Source organism: Staurois parvus, unplaced genomic scaffold, assembly GCF_062004578.1.
Source record: "Staurois parvus isolate SC_StPar_1 unplaced genomic scaffold, SC_StPar_1.0 ptg000019l, whole genome shotgun sequence".
Classification (NCBI taxonomy): domain Eukaryota; kingdom Metazoa; phylum Chordata; class Amphibia; order Anura; family Ranidae; genus Staurois; species Staurois parvus.
In genome coordinates this window covers 17,419,202-17,444,083 of record NW_028317815.1, presented here as the reverse complement: position 1 = coordinate 17,444,083, position 24,882 = coordinate 17,419,202, and the positions used below count along the sequence as shown (strand labels likewise).

The following is a 24,882-nucleotide window of genomic DNA, read 5'->3' as shown; positions in this document are numbered from 1 at the left end:
GTTGAATGGTGAATTGTGTCCTGGGATGAGTTCAAAAATGTTAAGAGGAAGTAAACATCGTGAGGTCTTCTAGTAAACAAAGAGCTGCCAGTAACTAGGAAGTGAATGGTGCAGAAAGCCCCCATAACGTGTACAGTAGAAGTATAATGACAACAATGTACTACCTGTGGGTTTATTTCAAGGTGATAAGTGAAAGCATTTAGTGAGTTCTCATGTTATCCAGTAGCCTGCACTAAAGTCAGAAAGTTCCCCTGTTTTACATTATGTGCTGTGTAATGCAACTCAGAATAAGTACAGCCTGCTGTACAGGATTAGGGATGAACTCAGGTATGTTCAGAGATGGGTCCAAGCCTGGATGAGCTATCCTGCCAGGAGGATGTCAAAGCCAACAGACCATCATAGAGGCATTTCCCACCACAAGGGTGGTGTATATGTGCAGCTGCAGAGTGGGAATGAATAAACAACTCCCATAAACCACAGTGGCAGACAGCTTGTAGTTCTACAGTCACACTGATTGACATGCTTGTAGTCCATCCACAAGCCCTCCAGCTTTCTGAATAAAAGCCCTACAAGATACAGGCAGAAAGCTGAAGGGTGTGACTGCAGGAGCCTGACATCACAACCCCTAATCCACTGATCATGGGTGCAATGCTTTGCTGGCTCCTGTGGAGAAAAATAATAAATGCACATTTTTTTCCTTCTCTAAATAGACTTTAATTAGTTTTTCTTCTGGCTTGCTGATAAGTGGGCAGTGAAATAGATTTTGTTTTGTTTGCTCAGGGGCGTATAGATGGGGCGTATTTACCACAAGACAAACGAGGCATTTGCCTAGGGCAGCATTTTTCAGGGGGGAAGAATAAAGGACAGAAGAAGGGACACGTGGTATGGGAAGGTGGGATCTGAGAGAGGCTGCAGGCTTCTTGATGGTGTATACAGAGCCCGACTCTCATTTCCAGGGATGTCTAGAGCTGTGAAGGTGAGTGTCTTTCTCTCTCTCTCACTGGGGGGGGCGGTAATCAGGTGGGGGGGCAGGGGTGTTGTTGGTCAGTGTCAGGCTCACTCCCGTGGGTGGTCTGATTTTTGTGTTGCCTAGGGCAGCACAAAACCTAAATACACCACTGTGTATAGCCTTTCCATGTGTACCTTAGGCCCCTTTTTCACCAATGAGGTCTGCCTGTTCGTTTTTCAGGAGGACCCGATAGGACCATACATTGCTCTCTATGGGGAGGCAGATGTAAACGAACATGTGTCCATTTACACGCACTTGCATCCAATCTGATCCACTAAAACAGGTGGATGGGGGATCCATAGTTAATCTGGCTGAAAAAAAGACAAAAGTCCATCCAGTTCAACCAAAAAAAAAAAAAAAAAAGTTATGATCCTATACCCACTATTGATCCAGAGGAAGACAAAAAAAAAACAGTAAAGCATGATCCAATTTGCTCCTGCTGGGGAAAAAATTCCCTCCTGATCTCCCGAGAGGCAATCAGATATTCCCTGGATCAACTTTACCTATAAATGTTAGTATCCAGTTATATTGTGTGTATCTAGGAAAGAATCCAGGTGTTTTTTAACCTCCCTAGCGGTCTGATTATGTCAGTATTTTTGTGCTCAAAGCAGTACATTTTTTTTGCATGGAAATATCTATTTTTTTATTGTATGCCTGTAATTCTTAGGAATAACTCACTGAAATCTGTCCGAACAAGAGTCTAGTAAACATCTCGGGTATGATACAATTTGAAACACGAAATCATAAATTATAATATAATAAATAATCATAAAAAAATAATACTATAATAATAATAAATTTAATTCAATAATATAATCAAACCAAAAACACTGAAGTTTGAAATAGAGCGCCAAGTTCGCACATCACTGAGCTTAGTCGCAAAATCACTCAATTCTGCAAGTGATTCTAATTTACTATCGATGTTCTCTAGCTGGTCTAAAATCGCTTTTGACCTAAAGGGACGCTTTTTGTACGCCATGGACTTTTCTCAGTTTCCAGGCAGAAAAAACAGTAAAAATGCAGGGCACAGGACAAAGTACTAGGGACAAAATGTATGTGAAATGGTTTGATACAATAATGTTTTACTATATGATTTTAGTGTATTGAGTGAATGTCACTTTTAAAATTTTTGAATTTCTCGCCAGTTCCATCCCCCGTACGTCCCGGCTGGGGACGCTGCGGGGGGACATCGCGGGAGCGAAGGACAATTTAAGTGCAGGGTAACCCCGAGTGTATCTCGGGGTTACTGCTTTTGGTACTGAAAGTTAACCCCAAGCTACACTCAGGAATACTGCCAGGGAGGTTAAAGCAATCCACTGAGCTGGCCAGAACCAACTCTAGAGGGAGTCTATTCCACATTCTCACAGCTCTTACTATGAAGAAACCTTTCCATACTTGGAGATTAAATCTCTTTTCCTCCAGACGTAAAGCGTGCCCCCTTGTCCTCTGTGATGACCTCAGGATGAATAACTCTACACCGAGTTCACTATATGGACTACTGATGTATTTATACAGGTTGATCATATCCCCCCTTAATCTCCTCTTCTCAAGAGAGAACAAAATTTAGTTCCTCTAATCTTTCCTCATAGCTGAGCTCCTCCATGCGTCTTATCAGTTTGGTTGCCCTTCTCTGCACTTTCTCCAGTTCCCCACAGGGGCGGACTGACAACTCATGGGGCCCCTGGGAATAGGGGATCATGGGGCCCCTGTGTCCTTGACCAAACTCAAAAAAGCCTATGAAAAAGGTACCGGGGCATCTCATGGGGCCCCGTACTGACCCCGGGCCCTCGGGCAGTGCCCAAGTTTCCAAATGGTCAGTCCGCCCCTGGTTCCCCAATGTTCTTTTTGTGAATTGGTACTTAACACTAGAGAGGATTTTGTTTGTTTTAGAAATCGCAGCTTGGCATTGCATGCCATTATTAAGCTTATGATCTACCATTCAGAGTATGAATCATTAACCACTACTCTCTGAATATGATATTTTAGCCAGTTTTCTATCCATTTACATACAGATTTTTCCAAGCCTGTAGACTTTACCTGACACATTAGCTGTGTGTGGAGAACTGTGTCAAACACTTTTGCAAAATCCAAGTATACCACGTCCTCTGTCCAAGGTTTTGCTCACCTCCTCATAAAAAGAAATCAGATTTGTTTGACAACTTCTGTTTTTCATGAATCCATGCTGTCTGTTGCTTAAAATATTTTTTTCCAGCAAGAACTCCTCCAGGTGCTCTTTTATTAAACTCTCCAGTATCTTCCCAACTATAGAAGTTAAACTAACAGGTCTATAATTACTTGGTAAAGATTTTGATCCCTTTTTAAATATAGGCATATATTTCTGTGTTGTGTTCATCGATGCCAATATTTCCTCCTAGTCTATGTCTGGGAGAGCAGCTCTCAGCCTTGGAAAATTAGCTCTCCTAAAGTTGAACATTTTTATTTTTCCTATGTATGCTTGTTGTTTACAGCCAACAATAAATGAAATCATGTTATGGTCACCTCTACCCAGATGTTCCTTTATTAGTAATAAGCTCTGCATTGTTTGAGATTACCAAGTCCAGCAGAGCATCATTCCTAGTTGGGGCCTCTGTGAACTGTACCATAAAATTGTCCTGTAGTAGGTTTATACATTTTTGCCCTTTACCTGTTCCTGCAATGCCATTACTCTAGTCAATTTCTGGGTAGTTAAAATCCCCCATTATTATCACTGTCCCAGCCCTTGCAGCCCTTTCGATCTGTGCAGGGAGCTGAGTCTTCTTCTCATTAACGCTGGGTGGCCTATAACAAAGATTACCTTTGTAGTACGCACGCCCGTGTGCAGTTCCACACGTAATGCTTCAGCCTCATCACACTCTCCATAAACTTTCCATCAACTAGGTCCTCCTTCACACTCTTGAAATCACTGCTCACATAGAGACAGACACCACCACCTTTCCTTTTTACCCTGTCTCTCTGAAGGAGAACATAGCCATTCATGTGAAGAATGAAGCCAAGATTCAGCAATACCAATTAAATCATAGTTCTCTTCATACACAAAAGCTTTCAACTCACCTATTTTGCCTGGCAGTCTTCTGGCATTGGTGAACAAATACTTTAATCCATTGACACCTTTTGCACGTATTTTGTATATTCCTTATTTTTGTACAAATGGTACCAATTCCAATGGTTGTTTGTAACATGGGCACCTTCTTATCACATGCCATAGCATTCCCCCAATCTTTCCCCATTCCACCCACCAATAAGGACTGACCCCTGTCTGATCTGTCTGCCCCAATATAATCTAATTCTCCCTCCCCCTGAATCCTAGTTTAAATACTCCTCCAGCCATTCCATAAATCTCTCCCCCAACACAGCAGACCCCCTTCCATTTAGGTGCAAACCATCTCTAGCATATAGGTTGCACCCCAATGAAAAGTCACCCCAGTGCTCTAGAAACCCAGATCTTTCTCTCTTACACCAGGTCTTCAGCCATGCATTGAGTTCTCTAATCTCCCCCTGTCTTTCCTGAGTTGCGCATGGCACAAGAATATCACCATGGAGGTCCTTCCCTTCAACTTGCTGCCTAGTTCTTTAAATTGATTCTTAAGGAGCCCCCACCTTCCATGTACTATGGCATTGGTTCCAACATGGACCAAGACAGCTAGGTCATGCCTAGCCCCTCCCAGTAATTTATCAACCCGGTCCACCACATGCCAAACCCTGGCACCAGGGAGACAACAAACCGTTTGGTTGAGGCAATCCTGGTGACAAATTATTCTATCAGTCCTTTTGATTATAGAATCCCCTATTACCACCAACTGTCTAGGCCTTCCTGCACTACCCTCACCACCCCTCCCAGATGGTCTGCGTTCCCAGCTGTTAGGGATAGTAGCGACATCCAGAGCTGCCACTCCTGAACTTGCCACCCCCCCCCCCATCTTCACCCACCTTGTCAAATCTGTTTGGGTGCACAAACCCAGGGCTGGCCTTTCTCTTCTGCCCTACCACTCCCTCTTGTTACAGTAACCCATCTTCCTACCTGATAATCCTGACTAGCCCCTCCACCCTCCACATCAATCCCATTAGCTACCTGCTCAGAGAGCATAAGACCCCTTTCAAGGTTGACTGTTCTGCCCAGTGTTGCAACTTGATCCTCTAGATCTCTAACATGAGCTTCCAGAAGGGGAACCCGCTCACATCTATTGCAGCGGTAGCCATCCTGGAGCTGTTGCTCCATTGTTGCATACATGCAGCACACTGTGCACTGCACAAAACCTTCAACCCTGCTAGCACTCATTATTCCAGTTACAATATTAACAGGAAATATCAGTTGTCACTTACAGGTTAGTAGACTCCTGTTATAATCTCCTGTTTTCAACTCTGGTTTTTTAACTCCACATAATCAAATGTCCACTTAGTGAATAGGTCCAGCAAGCAAAATACAGGCAAACTCAAGAATGAGCAAGCTCAGAGTGAGCTCTACAGAGAGTTATATGAAGCACCTGTGACCCCTTAATCAGCAGACTGAAGGAAGGAAAGGAAAAAAAATGCTATTTAAAAAGTAACAGAAAAAGTGATTAAAAAAAGTGAAAGCTGTTAGCAAGACCCCAAAGAAGAAAGTAAAACAACTACAAGCACCAGCAATCACCAGTAGACAAAAGAAAAACTGTTTTTCACTCTCCACTCAAATTTCCCACTCTTTTTAGCTTCAGCCAGCAAAATGTGCCAGACGTCTGTCTAGCAGATCGGAGGACAGTCAGATGTAAACCGACAGGCGGTCCGTTTACATCCGACCTCCCCATAGAGAACAGCGTGTTGTGGCACAAACCTGTCATCCACCTGCTCAGCAGGGATCAGCGGAGAGATCCCTCATTGAACAGGCTGATCCGCTTGGTGGAATCTGCCCATGTGAAATGAACCTTACTCTAAAAGCTAATTATAAATTAGCACAGTTGCCATTTTTGTTAAGAAACATAACTGACCTCTTTTGTTGTTCTAGATATCATTTATTAAGGTAACATGACTACCTAATAAATGTTAGAAATGACATCACTATTCATCATTGATAGACATACATAGCACTATTTTCTACAGCTTATTATACAATTGCATGAATTGTACAAACATAGTTTTTGATGATATATCTGATCTAGTCTATGCTGTAGCCAGGGGAAGTAGTCGGTAGCTTTTCTAAATATGTAATCAAATGAATAATCAATGTGGTTAAAACTTCCTTCCTGTTACCAGCAACACTTCCTCTCTAGATGTAAAGAGGAGAAATAAAGTTACAGCTCCAGTGACTGTGACACACTCCTGACAGGCAACAGCATAGGCAGTCTGTAATCTCTGCAACTGTACACAAATGAATCTTCAGGGCCAACACCTCCTTCCAATAAGCAGGTAATTTGTCCTTATTGCATCACTTCTGGTCCATGGGGCTCATTCATTCAGCACAGATGTTTGATCATCTTTTAAGTTCAGTGGTATTTGAAGGGTTGAGTACTTAGCTGCGTGCTTCTCTTTAGACACTCTGATCAACATTGTTATGTGTCTTTTTTTTTGTTGGTTGTCCTAGCTGTTTTCCTTTGACATCAATGTCAGGGTGTATTTTCAATGTCCAATTCAGAGGTAACTAGAAGTAAGATTTCCAGCACAAAAATATTGCAGATGTTATCCGTTTGTTTGTTTATTGATCATTATTTTAAAAGTATTATTATTAATATTTTGTTTTGTGGGGGTTTTTTGCATATATGTACAAAATAAAAATGTATAGGGTTACCATGTGCAACATTAATATTATACAATAATAATGGAGAGCAAATACATAATGTAATTTATGCAAATGTTAAACAATGCAAAAGTAGTTTAAGGTTATACTTTTATGGTTAACTAGAAAAAAGTTTTAAAATTCAAGTTTTTGGACGATTATGTCTTTTTGCTACAGGCATTTTAATCACCCTGTTTTACTTTCCTAATTAGTGGTTAAAAGTATCACTTTAGCAATATTTCTGCCTTTTTTAACCACAAATATTTGAATCATTTATCATAATGCATGGTGAATTGCTAGTTATCAATTTCCCTATATATATATATATATATATATATATATATATATATATATTAGTTTTTGTTTTTTTTTTTCCTGTGGTCCTTTTTTCATTAAATTGATTTCAAAGGAAATTATTTAATATGGCATTTAGATTGAAGGTATTCAGCCTGTTTTATTATATTTTGCCTCATAAACAGTCATTAATGGGGTAAATATTTAACATGAAAGAAGAACCATCACAAAAAATGATAAAAAGTATAATTCCTGCACAAGTTATCTAGTAATGTAATTTTAATAAAATGGCTGTTCCGTTTCCATTGTCATTAAAGTATAACTCAAGTCAAAACTTAATATTTAGTTGTATGTAGATGGATTAGAACACCTTTTTAGGTTTTTTTGCTGTCTGTGTCTCTGTTAGGAAGAGTCACCTCTTTTTTTTTGTCCTGTTAACCGTTATCACTAAAAATAAAATAAAATTCCAAATTTTTAGCTGTCACCAGAACAGAAATAGAGAGGTAATCTTTGGGGACAAGTTCTGGTGACCAGAGTTTCATAAAAGTGGTTGCAAAGTCTTAAGGTTTTTTACCTTCATGCATTCTATGAGGTGCCATTTTGAACTTCCAGTGACCAGTATGAGAGAGTAAGAGCGATAACACCAAATTTAACATACCTGCTCTCTATTCACACTTGAGACCTTGTAACACTAATGAGTCACATGACACCAGGGAGGGAAAATGGCTAATTGGGCCCAATTTGGACGTTTTCACTTAGGGGTGTACTCACTTTTGTTGCCAGCGGTTTAGACATTAATGGCTGTGTGTTGAGTTATTTTGAGGGGACAGCAAATTTACACTGTTATACAAGCTGTACACTCACTACTTTACATTGTAGCAAAGTGTCATTTCTTCAGAGTTGTCGCATGAAAAGATATAATATAACATTTACAAAAATGTGAGAGGTGTACTCACTTCTTTGAGATACTGTATCTACGGTATTTAATAAATGCAAAAAGTATCTGTAAATATCCAGTGCTGTCCTGTGCACTTTGCAGTGGTATCTGGAAATGTGTTAGGACCAGAGCACACATCCCCTTAGATAATGGGATTGAGAGAGAGGTATTCTGTAGTCCCAGCATTCTTGCTGCCCTAGGGGTACAAGAGATAGGCATTGTCACTCTAGGACAGGAAATAAAGGGGAAAAAAATAAAAAAGTAAACTAATGCAGTCACAAGATCCAAGAACATGTTAAATGGTTGTTCCTAGTTTAAGATGCAAATAATAAAAGAAGAAGCGAGCGCTCGCTATAAAAGCAGCTAGAACACCAAAGGCAACCAGTAACAAAAACCTTCAAAAACATAAATAACTAAAAAGGTGCAGCGCTTTGATCCTGTTTGATCCTGTCTTCTCTGATCCTTCCTCTTCTTCCACTGTCCTCAATCCATATGCTGATAGTACAGAGCTCTAGGAGTCACTATGCACATGCTCAGTTTAGTTAGTATTGCTAGAGTGTTTTTTTCTTTGCTTTGGGAGGGTGCATGTGATCAGCACAGGGCCAATCAGTGCTGTACAGCCTTATAGGACAGTCAGAGCAGAATGAAAACTCCTACAAGTTTTAACCAGTGCTCAGCTGGACACTAATAGAAGTCACAAAGCTGCTATATAATGCTGATGAGAAAAGGTGCCGTATTTTTCGCTCCATAAGACGCACTTTTTTCCCCCAAAAAAAGAGGGAAAATGTCAGTGCATCTTATCGAGCGAATATGGAGCGGCCAATCCGGTATTTCCACCTCCGCCGTGTCAGAATACCGGGCCGGCTGCTCAGCTCTTTTCTGCAGCAGGACCTTACCTGTTCCTCGGTCCAACGCTGCGCAGTCTTCCTGCGCCAGCTTCTTTAGTGTGGGCTCTCGCCTGTGACAGCCGGGTGCCCAGTGTGCATGCGTGAGAAGCACTGCACTTTGTGAATAGTACAGCATCTTCTGGGACACATGGCAGGTCCCAGTAGACGCCGGACCAATCACAAAGCGCAGTGCTTCTCGCGCATGCACACTGGGCACCCGGCCAACAGCCGGGTGTCAACACTAAAGGGAGGACAACTCCGCGGAAGTGGGAGCGGGTACCTGTCAAATTCAGGTACCCACTCCCCCTCCCTCTCCAAAAGGTCAGCAGTCTCTTGTCATCCCCTGCACTGTCCGCAGTCTCTTGTCATCCCCTGCACTGTCCGCAGTCTCTGGTCATCCCCTGCACTGTCCGCAGTCTCTGGTCATCCTCTGCACTGTCCGCAGTCTCTTGGTCATCCCCTGTACTGTCCGCGGTCTCTTGGTCATCCCCTGCACTGTCTGCAGTCTTTGGTCATCCCCTGTACTGTCCGCAGTCTCTGGTCATCCCCTGTATTATCCTCAGTCTCTTGGTCATCTACTATACTGTCCGCAGTCTCTTGGTCATCCCCTGTACTGTCCGCAGTCTCTGGTCATCTTCTGTACTGTGTCCGCAGTCTGTGGTCATCTCCTGTACTGTGTCCGCAGTCTCCGGTCATCTCCTGTACTGTGTCCGCAGTCTCTGGTCATCTCCTGTACTGTGACTGCAGTCTCTGGTCATCTCCTGTACTGTGTCCGCAGTCTCTGGTCATCTCCTGTACTGTCCGCAGTCTCTGGTCATCTCCTGTACTATGTCCGCAGTCTCTGGTCATCTCCTGTTCTATGTACGCAGTCTCTGGTTATCTCCTGTTCTATGTATGCAGTCTCTGGTCATCTCCTGTACTATGTCTGCAGGTGCGTCTTATGGTCAGATGCGTCTTATGGAGCGAAAAATACGGTATTTAGTAGTTTATATTTACTACAATAATTGCATTTCCATGTTCTGTGTACTGTGGGAGACCAGATATAGTGAGTGCATTGTCCTTGGTTTAGTAACATTTTAAATTAGCAAATAAAGCGTATCACTTGAACTCCCAACTTTCTGCAATAATTGGTGGCGAACATGGTACAAGACTCTGCTATTCTAGTTATTTATTAAGCAACAAAAATGTAATACTAGCAAACATATAAAAAAGTCAGTTTGTATATTTTATACTCTATTTCTGTTCACAGCTTGAAGCTGGCATGGCGCTGGAGAATTATGACCAGCCTGTTGTACTAAGAGATGAAAATAAAAGGAGAAGAAGAAAAATGAGACCCCACTCAGCTGCAACATCCAACGTGTTCTCCATGGAGCTTATACCAATAGAATTCATTCTGCCCACTAGCCTTAAGAATAGCAAGGCTCCAGACATAATTCTCCTGGAAGTTGCTGGAAATTGCACAGTCGAGCAGATGAAAGCACAAGTGTGGATGAATGCAATAGAGAAAAGTCACAATAGTGATTTCTACCACAGACTTGGTCCAGACCAGTTCCTCTTGCAATATCAGAAAAAAGGTCAGTGGTATGAAATATATGACAAACATCAGGTGATTCAAACATTAGACTGCATAATGTACTGGAAGGTTTTACAAAAAACTGTAGGAAAGATTTATATCATCCAAAAACAAAAATCCTCTGAAGAAACAGTGGAATACCAGAAAAAGTTAAATTATCTAATTGGATATGATGTGACAGATGTCAGTAATGTACATGATGATGAACTAGAATTCACCCGGCGTAGACTGGTCACTCCACGTATGATTGAGCTCGTTAAAAGAGATGCCAGGCTATATTCTATGGACCCGTGGGTAACGTCAAAGGCACTTCCAGAACATTTATCTAAAAAACTTACTTCCAATAATATTTTCATAATTATACACAAGGGCATGACAAGCCATACAATCAGGGTGTCCATTGATGACACACCAGATGAAGTACTTCAGTCCTTCTTTACAAAAATGGCTAAGAAGAAATCATTACTGGATATTTCAGAGGAACACAGTGAGCAAGATTTTGTCCTAAGAGTTTGTGGGAGAGATGAGTACATCATTGGACACTCACCACTTAAAGATTTTCTTTACATAAGGCAATGTATTAAAAATGGGGATGAGATCCATTTTGTTCTTGACCTCCCTCCTGATCCATCCGAAGACATGGTGCAGAAAGAAGAGTGGCCTTTGGTTGATGACTGCACTGGAGTAACAGGTTATCATGAACAGCTTACTATTGAGGGAAAAGACCACGAGAAGATATTTACAATATCTCTTTGGGATTGCAATAGAAAGTTCAGAGTAAAAATTATTGGATTTGATATCCCAGTTTTGCCAAGAAATACTGAACTCATTGTGTTTGTTGAAGCCAACATTCAGCATGGACAGCAGGTGCTTTCCCAAAGGAGGACTTCTTGTAAGCCATTTACAGAAGAGGTCCTGTGGAACACATGGCTGGAATTTGATATAAAAATCAAAGATTTGCCTAAAGGAGCCCTTCTGAATCTACAAATATTTTCCTGTAAGACTCAGACTGTCTCAAACAAAGGCACTCTCCATGCAGCAGATACTACTGGCTCAGACCCAAAATGTAAAAACCAGCTTCTTTACTATGTAAACCTGTTGTTAATTGATCACAGATTCTTGTTAAGACAGGGGGAATTTGTCCTTCATATGTGGAAAATACCTGGTAAAGGGGAAGAACAAGGAAGTATTAATGCAGATAAACTGACATCTGCCACTAACCCTGATAAAGATACTTCAATGGCCATTTCTCTAAGTCTAGACAAATACTGCCATCCGGTAGCCCTTCCCAAACACAAGTCAGTGTCTGATCCTGAACTTGACAGGGCAAGGTCCGAAATGCCCAACCAGCTACGGAAGCAGCTTGAAGAAATTATATCTACAGATCCCCTGCATCCCTTGACACCAGAAGACCAAGAGCTCATGTGGCATTTTAGGTATGAAGTTATGAAGCACCCAGAGGCCTACCCTAAACTGCTAAATTCAGTAAAGTGGGGTGACCAGGAGATGGTGGCCAAAACATATCAACTATTAAATAAAAGAGAAGCATGGGATGACTGCTCTCTGGATGTTGGTCTAACAATTCAGCTACTTGATTGCAACTTTTCTGATGAAAATGTACGAGCCATGGCAGTTCAGAAACTGGAGTGTTTACAGAATGATGATGTCCTTCATTATCTGCTACAGCTGGTACAGGTAATCCACACTTTGCATAATAGCACATGTAGTTCCTCTGTACCACTTTTTATTTGCGTGAGTACAAAGGCTTACTAATAATTTATCAGTATGTAGCTTTGTTCCCTTGGCATACTGTAGATGCTTTTATTATTCATTTATAAATATAGTGTTTCTTTGTTTATTGTTTTGCATGTATTTCTTGCATGTCTATTACCTGAAGCAATATTTTTTTTTATTTCTGTTCTAATTTCACTGTTTTTATAATACATATCAATCATTTTTATGTAATATACTTAAGCACACAAGTGTGTTTTACCATTATAGTTTGCAGTGATTTAAAATAGCTGTGAAATATTGCTCTCTGCACATTCTTGCAAACTAACATCCTTGCAATCTAGTGCCCTGAGTTTCACACACACGCATATGATAGCCAATATATTGATTCTACCAAGTCTAAACCAAACCTAATTATCAATCAGCACAGAATCAGTAGTTAAACATAAGGTTGCTGCATGCATCATAAAGTGGTTTCACTCCATCCCTCAGTAAATAATGCTGCAAAAGATGCCATGCAACCCACAAGCCTTTACTATAAAAGGATAACAAAGTTCCAAACTACTTCTACTTCTACTAGTATTTTACCATGTGTGAAGTGGACAATAACAAACTCCATGCAGTGTTATGCAGCGTCAAACTCTACAGCAACTTGATGTGATTTAAATCTAAGAACACTAATCACTCAGTCAAAAACCTGCCCATTTTTTTTCCAAACCATTTTTTTTTTTTAAAAGTAGCAATTGTAGTCTTTGACACAAAATACACCTACTGCAACAGGAGACATGGTCATTGAGTAACAACATTTTTACTGCTGAAAAAATTACTTAAAGAAGGACTGTCACTTTGCCCATGCAGAGTCTCTGGAAAGGACAACCCATGATTGGCAACTCCAGTCACCTCTGTTGAGATCAGGACATCAATTCCTCAGTCTTGTGAGAGTACTTGAGAATAGCGATTGGCTCCTATGCCTGGGCACTGTCCTATGCTGCCTCACACCTGGAGGTGCCAGGTATTTCCCCTGACTGTGGAGAAGAAAGGTGACTGTGTCTTTTTCAAGTTAAAGAGCAAAAAATGAGGCCCATGTAAGGAGAGGTTTTTTTTATGTCTAGAACCAACTCATACCTCGGATGTGAAGAACACATGGACATAGGTTAAAAGACAGATGTACTGCACCCTGCAGTAATGGCATGTTGCCTATTGTAATAAATGCCAAAAAATATATTTTTCCCCTTTTTGCTTTAAAATTATTTTACTCAACTATCTGTGGTGCACATTAGTTTGAAAATTAGATCAGCGTAGAATAAATACCTGATAATCCTACTAGTGCACATTAGTTCCTTGTCCAGAATGGCAAAACAGTATTGGCCAATCCACAGTCTTCTGTGTTGCCACTCTGTTCGATTTTAAAGCTCTGCACTTTTTTCTCACCCCCCAGCACCTAGCTAGCCCCCAACATGACACTCATGCACATCATGTGGGGTGGATCTAGCATCATAGCTGACAGCAGAGCACTCCTATTGCAGTCTTGTGACTAATTGTTGGAAAAAAGTATCTAAATATCCACCAAGCTATATGATTTCTACTTCTCTTCTGCTCTGCAAGCTGAGAGCTATATGCACAGTAAGTAAATGTTTCACCTATGGTGAAGGTAGGCTGCATGCTAGTATTTGGTCAGTTAGAGTGATACTAAACACAAACTATTTCATTTACATTGTTCCTTCTCTTTCTGTTTGTGGATTAATGCACTGTAATTATTTTAAAAAGAAAAAAACCTAAATAGCTTTTTCTTAATCGATATGCAGCTGCCACATGACCCAGCTTTTTCTCAGCCTGAAACATAAGCCGGAGGAGCTTCTAGTCCTCTGCTGCTGATCACATGTTCAAAATGAAAAAAGCCTTTGGGATAAAGAGTAAAAATAAATAATTTATGTCAAGAAACTGTTTTAATCATCATACAAATATATATATTTGAAATTTTTTATTTTTTTGGTCATAACATGGTGCGGGCGGATTACTGCCAGTCACGGGTTGTGTTATGCCCCTCCAGCCTGTGTCTTAGAATAAAAGGGGAGTGAAGCCTCCATCAATCAAGATGTAATATCTCACCACCCCCCATTGTGTTTAGCTGGTTAGTGGTCATAGAGGAAAAGGGAGGAAGGGAGTGGGCTGTCATTTACCACTGTGTATACATCTACATGTGTGACTCTATAGTCACATGGGCTGCTCAGATGTGATAGGGAGGAAATGCTCAGCATAGAAACTCAGTGAGCACGTGCAGTAGCTGCAAACACTGGTCTGCAAAATCCTTAGCTATATTAGGAACATGGACAGAATGGGGAGATAGAGAACAGCAGATTCAACCAGGTTTTATGCAGAATACAGAAAACAAATCCCATAGTGACTGAGCGAGTATGTACAGCACATAATACAGCAGTTATCGATAGTTTTTTATGATGTGGGTTTAGTGACACTTTCCATTTATTGTAGACTCCTGCCCAAAGAATATCTGGCAGCCTCACTGAACAGAAATTCTTGTAACTGTTCTAATTTTAATTTGAATTGGTTTGTAAAAAAAAATATACTGATCCAGTTATCTTATTCTTCTTTCTCACTTGCAGGCTGTTAAGTTTGAGCCATACCATGACAGTGCTCTATCAAGGTTCCTGTTGAAGCGTGCATTGAGAGTAAGCTTTGGACGGTGACTTATTTTATTTTTCATATATATATATATATATATATATATATATCAGCAAGCCAGTGTCTTATGTATGATGCAGCTTCCTAGTTATTTAAAATCAAATTCCTCGCAGTGAATAGCATTTGGATTTTGTAGTTGTGTCAAGACAAGTGGACAGCTTCAAGTAATGTTAACTTCAGAGGCTCTGGCAATTGCTGAATGATCAATGTTTGTTCTTGGAAACTCCCTCCAATCTGTAGCATAGGACATGTGGGTAGATGGAAAACCTACTTAAAGAGGAACTGCAGTCAAGCATGCTTAATAAAAAACAAACAGTTTGCAGTTTAAACACTGTAAAGCTGAATTAAGAATTAGTATTAATTACAATATTAGGTTACTTTTTCTGTGTCAAAAAGACTTTTTTTTATCCTTCATGCTGCTTGTGTGAGTGGCCATTTGTAGTGAGGGCAAATGAGGCCCTGGCTGCAGTATTCCAGGAATAGTCGGGTTTGCTCTGCCTTGCTGGGCCAGTGATATATCGTGCATGCGTGGTAAAAGGGCTCCAGACCGTGCATGAACAGTAGAAACAGCGCTTCCATTGCAATGTGTACTGGTCTCCTCCTTTGCTCTGACTCGCTAGGCCAGTGAAATTTCACACATGCGTGGTAAAAGGGCCCCAGGCCATGCATACACATTAGAAGCAGCGCTTCCTTTCCGATGTGAACATGTCTCCTCTTATTTCCGCCCTCTTCTGGCCCCCTCCAGTTCTGCAGCCGTTCTCGGCTCTCCTGTGACCTCCCTCAGCCCTGCCCCACTCTCCCTGCTTTCCTCCCCTGCCCGAAAACTCTCACAAGCATGAGAAAAAAAGAAGAAACTAGCACTATCCCGGGAGTCAGTGCGGAGGATGGAAACCACATCATTCACCTAGGCGATTTACAAGCAGTGAAAGGGTTTTACTGGCACCAAATTACAGTTTTGCTTTCAATGATAACACAGCATGGACAGAATATTTAATAGAAGGAGAGTTGAAAAAATGACTGAAAGTCTGCTTTAAAGCTGAAATTTAGTTCATTTTTGTTTCTGCTTTACAGCATCAGGGGTACAACCTCTACTGATCTGTTTCCCATGTCATGCTGATTGATGCAAAGTGTAGAAATCTCCCCACTGCTGCTGGGTCTGGTCTTCCAGCAAAAACAAAATGTACCTAAATGTCAGCTTTAAGTATTAATATCAAGATTGATTCCTGCTTCTTTCCAAGATGTAGTTAATTAATGTACAAACCTACTGTATATACTAAGAGCTAAGTTATAGGAAAGTCCAACAGAAATGCATATATAAAATACAAAACAATATTTTTCTTTTCGTTGCTTGTATTTATATTATAGCTTCTTTCAATTTGCTGCATGTACAGTTTTAAAAACAAAAATTTGTTTTGGAGGCATTTTTCAAAATGTGGTTCATTTTTGCAGAGCAAGAGAATTGGTCACTTCTTGTTCTGGTTTCTGAGAAGTGAGATTGCGCAGTCAAAGCATTATCAGCAGAGGTTTGCTGTCATCCTGGAAGCTTACCTAAGAGGTTGTGGAACTGCCATGCTAAATGACTTCATTAAACAGGTTCAAATTACTGAAGTCTTACATAAAGTCACCATGGAGATCAAAAGTGTTTCTGCTGAGAAGTACGATGTCACCTCGCAAGGTAAATCCTGAATACTGTATCTTAGTTGGTTGCATATTGTAATGCAGTTCAACACACCTACTGTGATTCAAACTGGCTCATGTGCAGCAGAGTATAATTATGTAGACCACCCAAGTTATGCTCAAACATTTGATCGCATGTCACCTAAAGTGAACCCATGCAGACTTAGGTTATAACCAAAATTAAGTTGGCAAGGCATCATAATATCTGTAAGGTTTTTGTTTATAATTCATAAGAGTTTTACTAAAGATTATAAAAAAAATTGAGGGATACAGGCACATATATCACAATGAAGCAGTGTGCAAAAACATGTATGAACACTGTATAAAGACCGCAAAGGAAACAGAGAAGAGTAAATAGAGGAAATAACATGCGTTTGAGTTTACATGTCAGGTTTTTATTGCTGTCTGTGCCCTCATTAGGGAGATTCCCCTTCTCTATTTGTTATGGTTACCATTATCATCAAAAGTGAAAGTAAATCCTAGATTTTGGGTTGTCCCCAGAACAGTGATAGAGTGGAATCTTCCAATGGGGACGCTGGTTCTGGTGACAACTGGTGATTTCCTCAATTTGGAGGGAATCTGTGCAGAGATATTTTGACTGCCTTCAACAATTTTTTTAGTATATGAAAATTCATAGTTAATGAGTGTGAATTATTCGATTAATAAAAGATAAACTCTAGACAACAGGGACATTTATCATCACTGTAGCAGCCAGGATCCTTGCATGGCAACCAATCAGCTCCTATTTTCAGCTTGTTTAGATAAGCTTTGAAAGTGAAGGATAGAAGCTGGTTGCCATGCACAGCCACACCAGATTCTGGCTGCTTCAGTTTTGATAAATCCCTTTCAATTTCTTTTAGTTTTGGACTGATTGGAGTTAGCCCACTGGTCAGGTGAGTAATAATCAACCAAGCAGGGGCACAGGAATAGAAACCTCAGCAGGGTTGTAATCATTCAACAATAGAAAAAATGTTTTCATTGAATTCTTCTTTAACCACTTGGCGCCCAGCCTATGGTCAAATGACGGCCGGGCGAACACTTTGTCCCTCTGGGGGGGGGTCATATGAAGTCCTTCCCAGATCGCGCTTTTCGCGTGCCCACAGGGCCGCGCTGTGGCGAGATCTGTCACCGGCCTTGTACCTTGTACACAGCCGATGACAGATCTGTGTACCGGCCTTTTTTTTTTTCGTACTGTCACCGATCAGTGTCCCTGATCACCGCCACACCAGTTATATAATGACACTGTACTGCACTGGTGACAGTATGTAAAAAAAAATTGTGAAAATAATTTTTTAAATTTTTTAATTTTCCGAAAAATTATGACAAAAAAATTACAACTTCAAAAAACTTGCCATGCCTCTTATGAAATACGTCAGACTGTCTACTTTGCAAAAAGGGGTCATTTGGGGGATATCTGTACTGTTCTGACATTTTTGGGCATCAAGAAATTAGATTGGCTGTCAGTACTTCAGGATTGATCAATTTTCAGATCTATACCATAGTTTGTGAACTCTATAACTTTCCTACAGACTAAATAATAAATACTGATTTGGGTTATTTTCACCAAAGAAATGTAACAGAATACATCTTGGCCTAAATTTATGAAGAACAATTATTTGTTTGCAAACTTTTTAACAGAAACAAAGTAAAACGTGGGTTTTTTTTTAAAATGTTTGGTCTTTTTTTGTTAATTTAGCAAAAAATAAAAACCCCAGTGGTGAATAAATACCACCAAAAGAATGCTCTAGTTGTGTGAATAAATTGCTAAAATTTTAGTTTGGGTACAATGTTGTATGACCGCGCAATTGTCATTCAAAGTGTGAGAGCGCTGAAACCTGGCCTGGGCAGGAAGGAGGTAAAAATGCCTGGTATTGAAGTGGTTAAGGAACGTGGATGCATGATAAACTAGCATTTGATTGATACTGTATTTGTATTGTGTTGAGTTTTTGAGGCTTTTTATCATATTACTTTTCAGTTATCTCACAACTACGTCAAAAGCTTGAAAAACTCCAAGGATCTCTACTTCCAGAAAGCTTTAGAGTACCCTATGACCCTGGACTGCGAGCTGGTGGATTGGTTGTAAGTCAAACATAACTTCATCAAACTTGTTTGCTTTGACAGGTCTGACATCCCTTTCTGAAGGGAAAGTTAATGTTATGCATCATACCATTGTTGTTAGCTATTTTCTTTTGTTTTTAACCAATTAAAAACTGGGCCTATTCTGACCTTTCTCACATACATGTAAAAACCAGCTTTTTTTTTGCTAAACAATTACTACAAGATTTTATATTTTTTAAAAAGCATCGGCCCTGGCGAATAAAATGGTGGTTGTTGCAATATTTGCACAGCTGTTTATCAAACACAAATTTTCAGAAAAAATTACACTTCAATGAATTTTAGTGCACACAAACACAAAATAATAAACTACAAAATGATACATTTTCTTGTAAAATACAAAAGATGATGGTACACTGAGTAAATAGATACCTAACTTGTCACACTTTAAACTTTCACATGCCCTGTGGAATGGCAAAAAACTGCAATACATTAAATTATCTGTAGGCGATCCTTTGCAGGTTACCAGATTAGAGTTCAACAGGAAGTCTGGAGATAGAATAGTTGCTCTCATGCTGATGTTTGTGGCGATACGTGTGGTGCGATTGCCAATTACATATGTGTGTGGCACCTATGTGCACATTCGCATTTGTGTGTGAGCAGGGGTGCTTTAATTTTTTTTCATTATTAATTTTTTTATTTACATTTTTCATTTTATTTGAACTTTATTGCTATCACAAGGGATGAACAACATCCCTTGTGATAGCATGGGCTATGACAGGTCCTCTTTTTGGAGAGATCTGGGTTCTTTTAGACCCCAAATCTCTCCACTGCCCTTAAAGCAGCCAATCAAACCAGTTTCATACACCATAGAGCTGAACGGCCGGTAAACGGATGGTCCTCCAGTTTCTATGGTCAGCCAGCACCACTGCCAGCAGGCCCTTCCACTGCTTTTAAAAATGGTCGAGCAGAGGTATGGATCACTTTTGCCAGATAGGGAATCACTGACTCTAAAAAATTATACCAGGATGATGGCTATCATCTTGATATCAACACCACTTCCCAAGGACACATATATATATATATATATATATATATATATATATATATATATATATATATATTTATACAGTATCTCACAGAAGTGAGTACACCCCTCACATTTTTGTAAATATTTTATTATACCTTTTCATGTGACAACACTGAAGAAATTACACTTTGCTACAATGTAAAGTAGTGAGTGTACATCTTGTACAACAGTGTAAATTTGCTGTCCCCTCAAAATAACTCAACACGGAGCCATTAACGCCTAACCGCTGGCAACAAAAGGGAGTACACTCCTAAGTGAAAAATGTCCAAATTGGGCCCAAAGTGTCAATATTTTGTGTGGCCACCATTATTTTCCAGCACTGCCTTAACCCTCTTGGGCATGGAGTTCACTAGAGCTTCACAGGTTGCTACTGGAGTCCTCTTCCACTCCTTCATGGCGACATCACGGAGCTGGTGGATGTTAGAGACCTTGCGCTCCTCCACCTTCCGTTTGAGGATGCCCCACAGATGCTCAATAGGGTTTAGGTCTGGAGACATGCTTGGCCAGTCCATCACCTTTACCCTCAGCTTATTTAGCAAGGCATTGGTCATCTTGGAGGTGTGTTTGGGGTCATTATCATGTTGGAATACTGCCCTGTGGCCCAGTCTCCGAAGTGAGGGGATCAAGCTCTGCTTCAGTATGTCATAGTACATGTTGGCATTCATGGTTCCCTCAATGAACTGTAGCTCCCCAGTGCTGGCAGCTCTCATGCAGCCCCAGACCATGACACTCCCACCACCATGCTTGACTGCAGGCAAGACACACTTGTCTTTGTACTCCTCACCTGGTTGCCTCCACACATGCTTGACACCACCTGAACCAAATAAGTTTATCTTGGTCTCATCAGACCACAGGACATGGTTCCAGTAATCCATGTCCTTAGTCTGCTCATCTTTAGCAAACTGTTTCGGGCTTTCTTGAGCATCATCTTTAGAAGAGGCTTCCTTCTGAGACAACACCCATGTAGACCAATTTGATGCAGTGTGCGGTGTATGGTCGGAGCACTGACAGGCTGATCCTCCACCCCTTTAACCTCTGCAGCAATGCTGGCAGCACTCATATGTCTATTTCCCAAAGAAAACCTTTGGATGTGATGCTGAGCATGTGCACTCATCTTCTTTGGTCAACCATGGCGAGGCCTGTTCTGAGTGGAAGCTGTTCTGTTAAACTGTTGTATGGTCTTGGAAACCGTGCTGCAGCTCAGTTTCAGGGTCTGGCAATCTTCTTATAGCCGAGGCCACCTTTATGTAGAGCAGCAGTTCTTTTTTTCAGATCCTCAGAGAGTTCTTTGCCATGAGGTGCCATGTTGAACTTCCAGTGGCCAGTATGAGAGAGTGAGAGAGATAACACCAAATTCAACACACCTGCTCCCCATTCACACCTGAGAACTTGTAACACTAAGGAGTCACATGATACCGGGGAGGGAAAATGGCTAATTGGGCCCAGTTTAGTCATTTTCACTTAGGGATGTACTCACTTTTGTTGCCAGCGGTTTAGACATTAATGGCTGTGTGTTGAGTTATTTTGCGGGGACAGTAAACTTACACTGTTATACAAGCTGTACACTCACTACTTTACATTGTAGCAAAGTGTCATTTCTTCAGTGCTGTCACATGAGAAGATATCAAATATTTACAAAAATGTGAGGGGTGTACTCACTTCTTTGAGATACTGTATATGTACGTCGGTTGGGAAGTGGTTAAATCCCCAGCAAACACATAATCATAATTTTAAACATATTATTTTAATGAACAAACAAATGTACGAGAGGATCTGCATCCTTTTTCATATTTTTGGATCTGTATATGACCGAGCCAAGGTAGTCTGAATGAACACAATTCCGATAACATCTGGCTGCCCATAGCTCAGACATGGGTCTAGAAAGCTAACTATTAAATGATTCGTAAGGTGACCATAGATGGATCAAAATTCGGTCTGTTCAACAGGGACCAGGCAAAATTAATCCATATCTGGCCACTGCAGTAGAACAGATATAAATCTGCCGACATCTGTTCAATCAACCTGTTGGATAAAAGCTTCTCAATCAGATGCTGCAGCCAATGACTGTAGTGCTGATCTCTGTATTCTGAAAGCAAAGGAGTCCCTCTGCTGTCAGAATACAATAGTGCAGCAGGAAGAATTTCCCCAACCGCCTTGAATAAGTGGATCGGGTAATCTGAAATCTACCATGTATGGCCAGCTTAAGTCTTAGGCCCCATGGTGTGAAAAGATGGCTATCAGCTTGACTATTGACTCACAGGAGGATAACTTTACCAGTGTGGTACGATCTGCTTTACTGAATCATTGGAGGTCTTAATATACCCTGATGTCTTCTGTGTACGTTACAGTTGGAGATCAGGGAGATTGAACCACCGATCTCTGGCTTTTCTGACTCCTTGCCTAGGGGTTCCAAACATAAGCCTAGTATAACTACTGTATATGTTTTTGTGCTATCACCTAAATTAATCACTTAATGCTGCTATATGTACAAAATACTCAAACCAATAAATAATTAAGAGCAATATAAAGTGTTCCAAAACTCGTGTCAAAAAAAGAAAAAAAAACCCAAGTGAAAACAAATGTTTGTCCTCTTATTTTTCTTCCAAAACTGTGCATCGCCACTCCTGGAAATAATATATCTTTTCTTCTCATTCCAAAAAACCACAATCCACCTTCATGATATTGTGTGCTACACCCATCGCTCTACATTCTTGACCTTAAATAATAAGGTGTAAAAGATCTTATTCCAGTTCTTAATATCAGATTCTCCATTTATCTTCAAAAATGACTCCCCTATTATAACTACACCCAAAAGGAAAGAGAGAAAGGCACTTTTCATAGCATTATACAATTTATTCTAAAACAACTAAAATCAATGCACTCATCTTAAAATGATGCAGTTAGCAGCGTTGATCAAATCAGTTCGCAGGACTCCTAGATGGTAACTGATCACAAGAATACCAAAATTATTATTATTATTATACAGGATTTATATAGCACCAACAGTTTGCTCAGAGCTTTGCAATATAAAGGGAGACAATACAGCAATGATACAGTTCAATACAAGAGGGATAGGAGGGCCCTGCTCCTTGGAGCTTACAATATAAGAGGGAGAGAAATAACTATGCCTTTATAAATCAGCCAGTCCTCTGCACAAAAACTTAGCACACAGCCACTTAGCATTTCTCACCGCTCCAGTGGCCTCTGGACTGTCAGCGATTTCCCACGGCGATGTGGACAGCAGTCTCACAGCATATAATAAGCCCCTTCTGATGCGTTTCATTGTGTGGATGAAACAATTGGTTGTGTGATCACTTACCAAGCAGAATGAGCAGTCTGGAGTCCTGGGAATTTATTTGATTCACTGTCTAGATGTAGCAAATATGCCATTGGCTGCTCACAAGAGGGAAAGCCATGAAGGTCGCAATGCCTCACTGACAGTGAAAGGGGCGATAGGCTGTATATCAGAAATTATCTTCAGGCCTGTAATTTAAATAGATATGTGAGCAGTAAGCTTGAAATAAAACCTCTGTCCATTCTGTAATTAGATTAATAGTTGTAGACCTGCGTTTGTTAAGTGTGAAGTTCCGCCTAATATAATCACATGATCAGTCCTAATTTGAAAAAACTGCACCTAATGCCATGCCATATGCAGCTCATTTGAGTTATCAAGAAAAAAAACAATAACTTGTATTAATTGTTTTTGTCCTACAAGGTGGAAAAGTGCAAGGTAATGGCCTCAAAAAAGAAACCCTTATGGCTGGAATTTAAATGTGCAGACCCAACTGCTTTGTCAAATGAAACCATTGGAATTATATTTAAACATGGAGATGACCTCCGGCAAGACATGCTCATTCTTCAGGTATGTAGTGAATTCAGCTAAAGGTATTCTTTAGTTTTGTGTAGAATTGAGGTGACACATTGCACCCATCCAAGTGTTTGCAAGATCTGTTTGTGTTGTTTAAAATATCGATGAATCTTTCTTTTATTATGTAATCTTATGTAATCTTTTTAGAATGACCAGTCTAAATATTCTGTTTTCCTAATGAATCATAAAAAGCATAATGCTCTTGTTTGAAATACTTTGATAAGTGAGTGATATACAGTTTTCCCAGTAGCCATAGATCCTGTCAAATCCATGTAGCAGCTGTTATATGGCACTTGCAATGCAAGTAGAAAGTAACTTATCCTAGATTCACTGTTTCAGGTGCAGGTAAACCGTAATAGTGAATATCTTTTTCAATATTTTTTTACGATTAGTCTATTAAATATACAATTAAAAGTGTGTTGTTACATCTGTTTTCGTTAAAGTATGGGAAGCTGAAAACTACCATAGTAAAAAATCTAATAGAATTGGGATTGCTTCCATGTTTCTCTATGTATGCTCACTTAATGCAGTAGTAAAGTCTGCTTTTTTATCTATACCTACAGGTAAGCATATAATAAAGATTACCTTTAGACACAGTAAATATCTATTAAATGTGCAGGAACCAGATTTTCTTTTTCAGTTTCCTACCGCTTTAAACGAGAAGTAGGGCCAAAGCTTTTTTTTGGTCATACTTCTCCTGTGGGTCACAGGAGTGCGCTTATTTCTGCACTCCTGTGACCCAGATTCGTGCCATGCCTTTAAATGTTGAGCATCGGTGAGCTGAAGTTACAGAGCCAGTCCAGGCTGTGCAGGGATCCCAACAATAGAGACCGAGCCAGCCACTCCATCCCCCTCCTTAGTTTGGCACTGCAGTGAGCACTGGAGAGGCAGAGCACAGAGCAGTGACTGACAGTCACCACTCTCTGCTCAGAGCAGACCCGAAAACTGATCGACCAATGGTCTTTGATCTCTGAGCTGTCAGTGTAGAGCAGGTGGAGAACAGCTTGGTGCTGCAGCCATCTAGGTGAGTATAAATGTTTGTTATTTTTCGGATCCTACACTTCTTTTTTAATTTAGAAGCCATACCTCTATAAATCAACCTTATATGCTGTTGGGATTCTATGGATGCTGACCAAATTTCCCTACATTAAAAGAGGTGTATGGACAATAAATGCAACAAACTATATATTATGATTTACATGTTATTAGATCTTTAACGCTACAAAATATTAACCTATCTGATAATTTTTGCCTTTCATCAAAACATTGCACAAGGAGCAATTCATACAAATTCATATTTTGCACTGTTTGTATA

At 40.3% G+C, this 24,882-nt stretch overlaps 1 protein-coding gene across 3 annotated transcripts in view; it reads left to right on the top strand.

Annotated features, from left to right (window-relative positions):
- The window catches only part of PIK3CG (phosphatidylinositol-4,5-bisphosphate 3-kinase catalytic subunit gamma), a 62,033-nt gene that overhangs the window by 17,392 nt on the left and 19,759 nt on the right, over positions 1 to 24,882 (top strand). For 2 of the 3 annotated variants that reach the window (XM_089685274.1, XM_089685264.1), the window contains exons 2-6: positions 10,123 to 12,141; positions 14,799 to 14,864; positions 16,327 to 16,552; positions 18,530 to 18,633; positions 23,415 to 23,561. In XM_089685274.1, the coding sequence (XP_089541400.1) occupies positions 10,123 to 12,141; positions 14,799 to 14,864; positions 16,327 to 16,552; positions 18,530 to 18,633; positions 23,415 to 23,561 (2,562 nt within the window). Of the gene's footprint in view, positions 1 to 6,268; positions 6,389 to 10,122; positions 12,142 to 14,798; positions 14,865 to 16,326; positions 16,553 to 18,529; positions 18,634 to 23,414; positions 23,562 to 24,882 lie in introns of those variants that run through there. The other variant, XM_089685284.1, reaches the window with a different exon arrangement.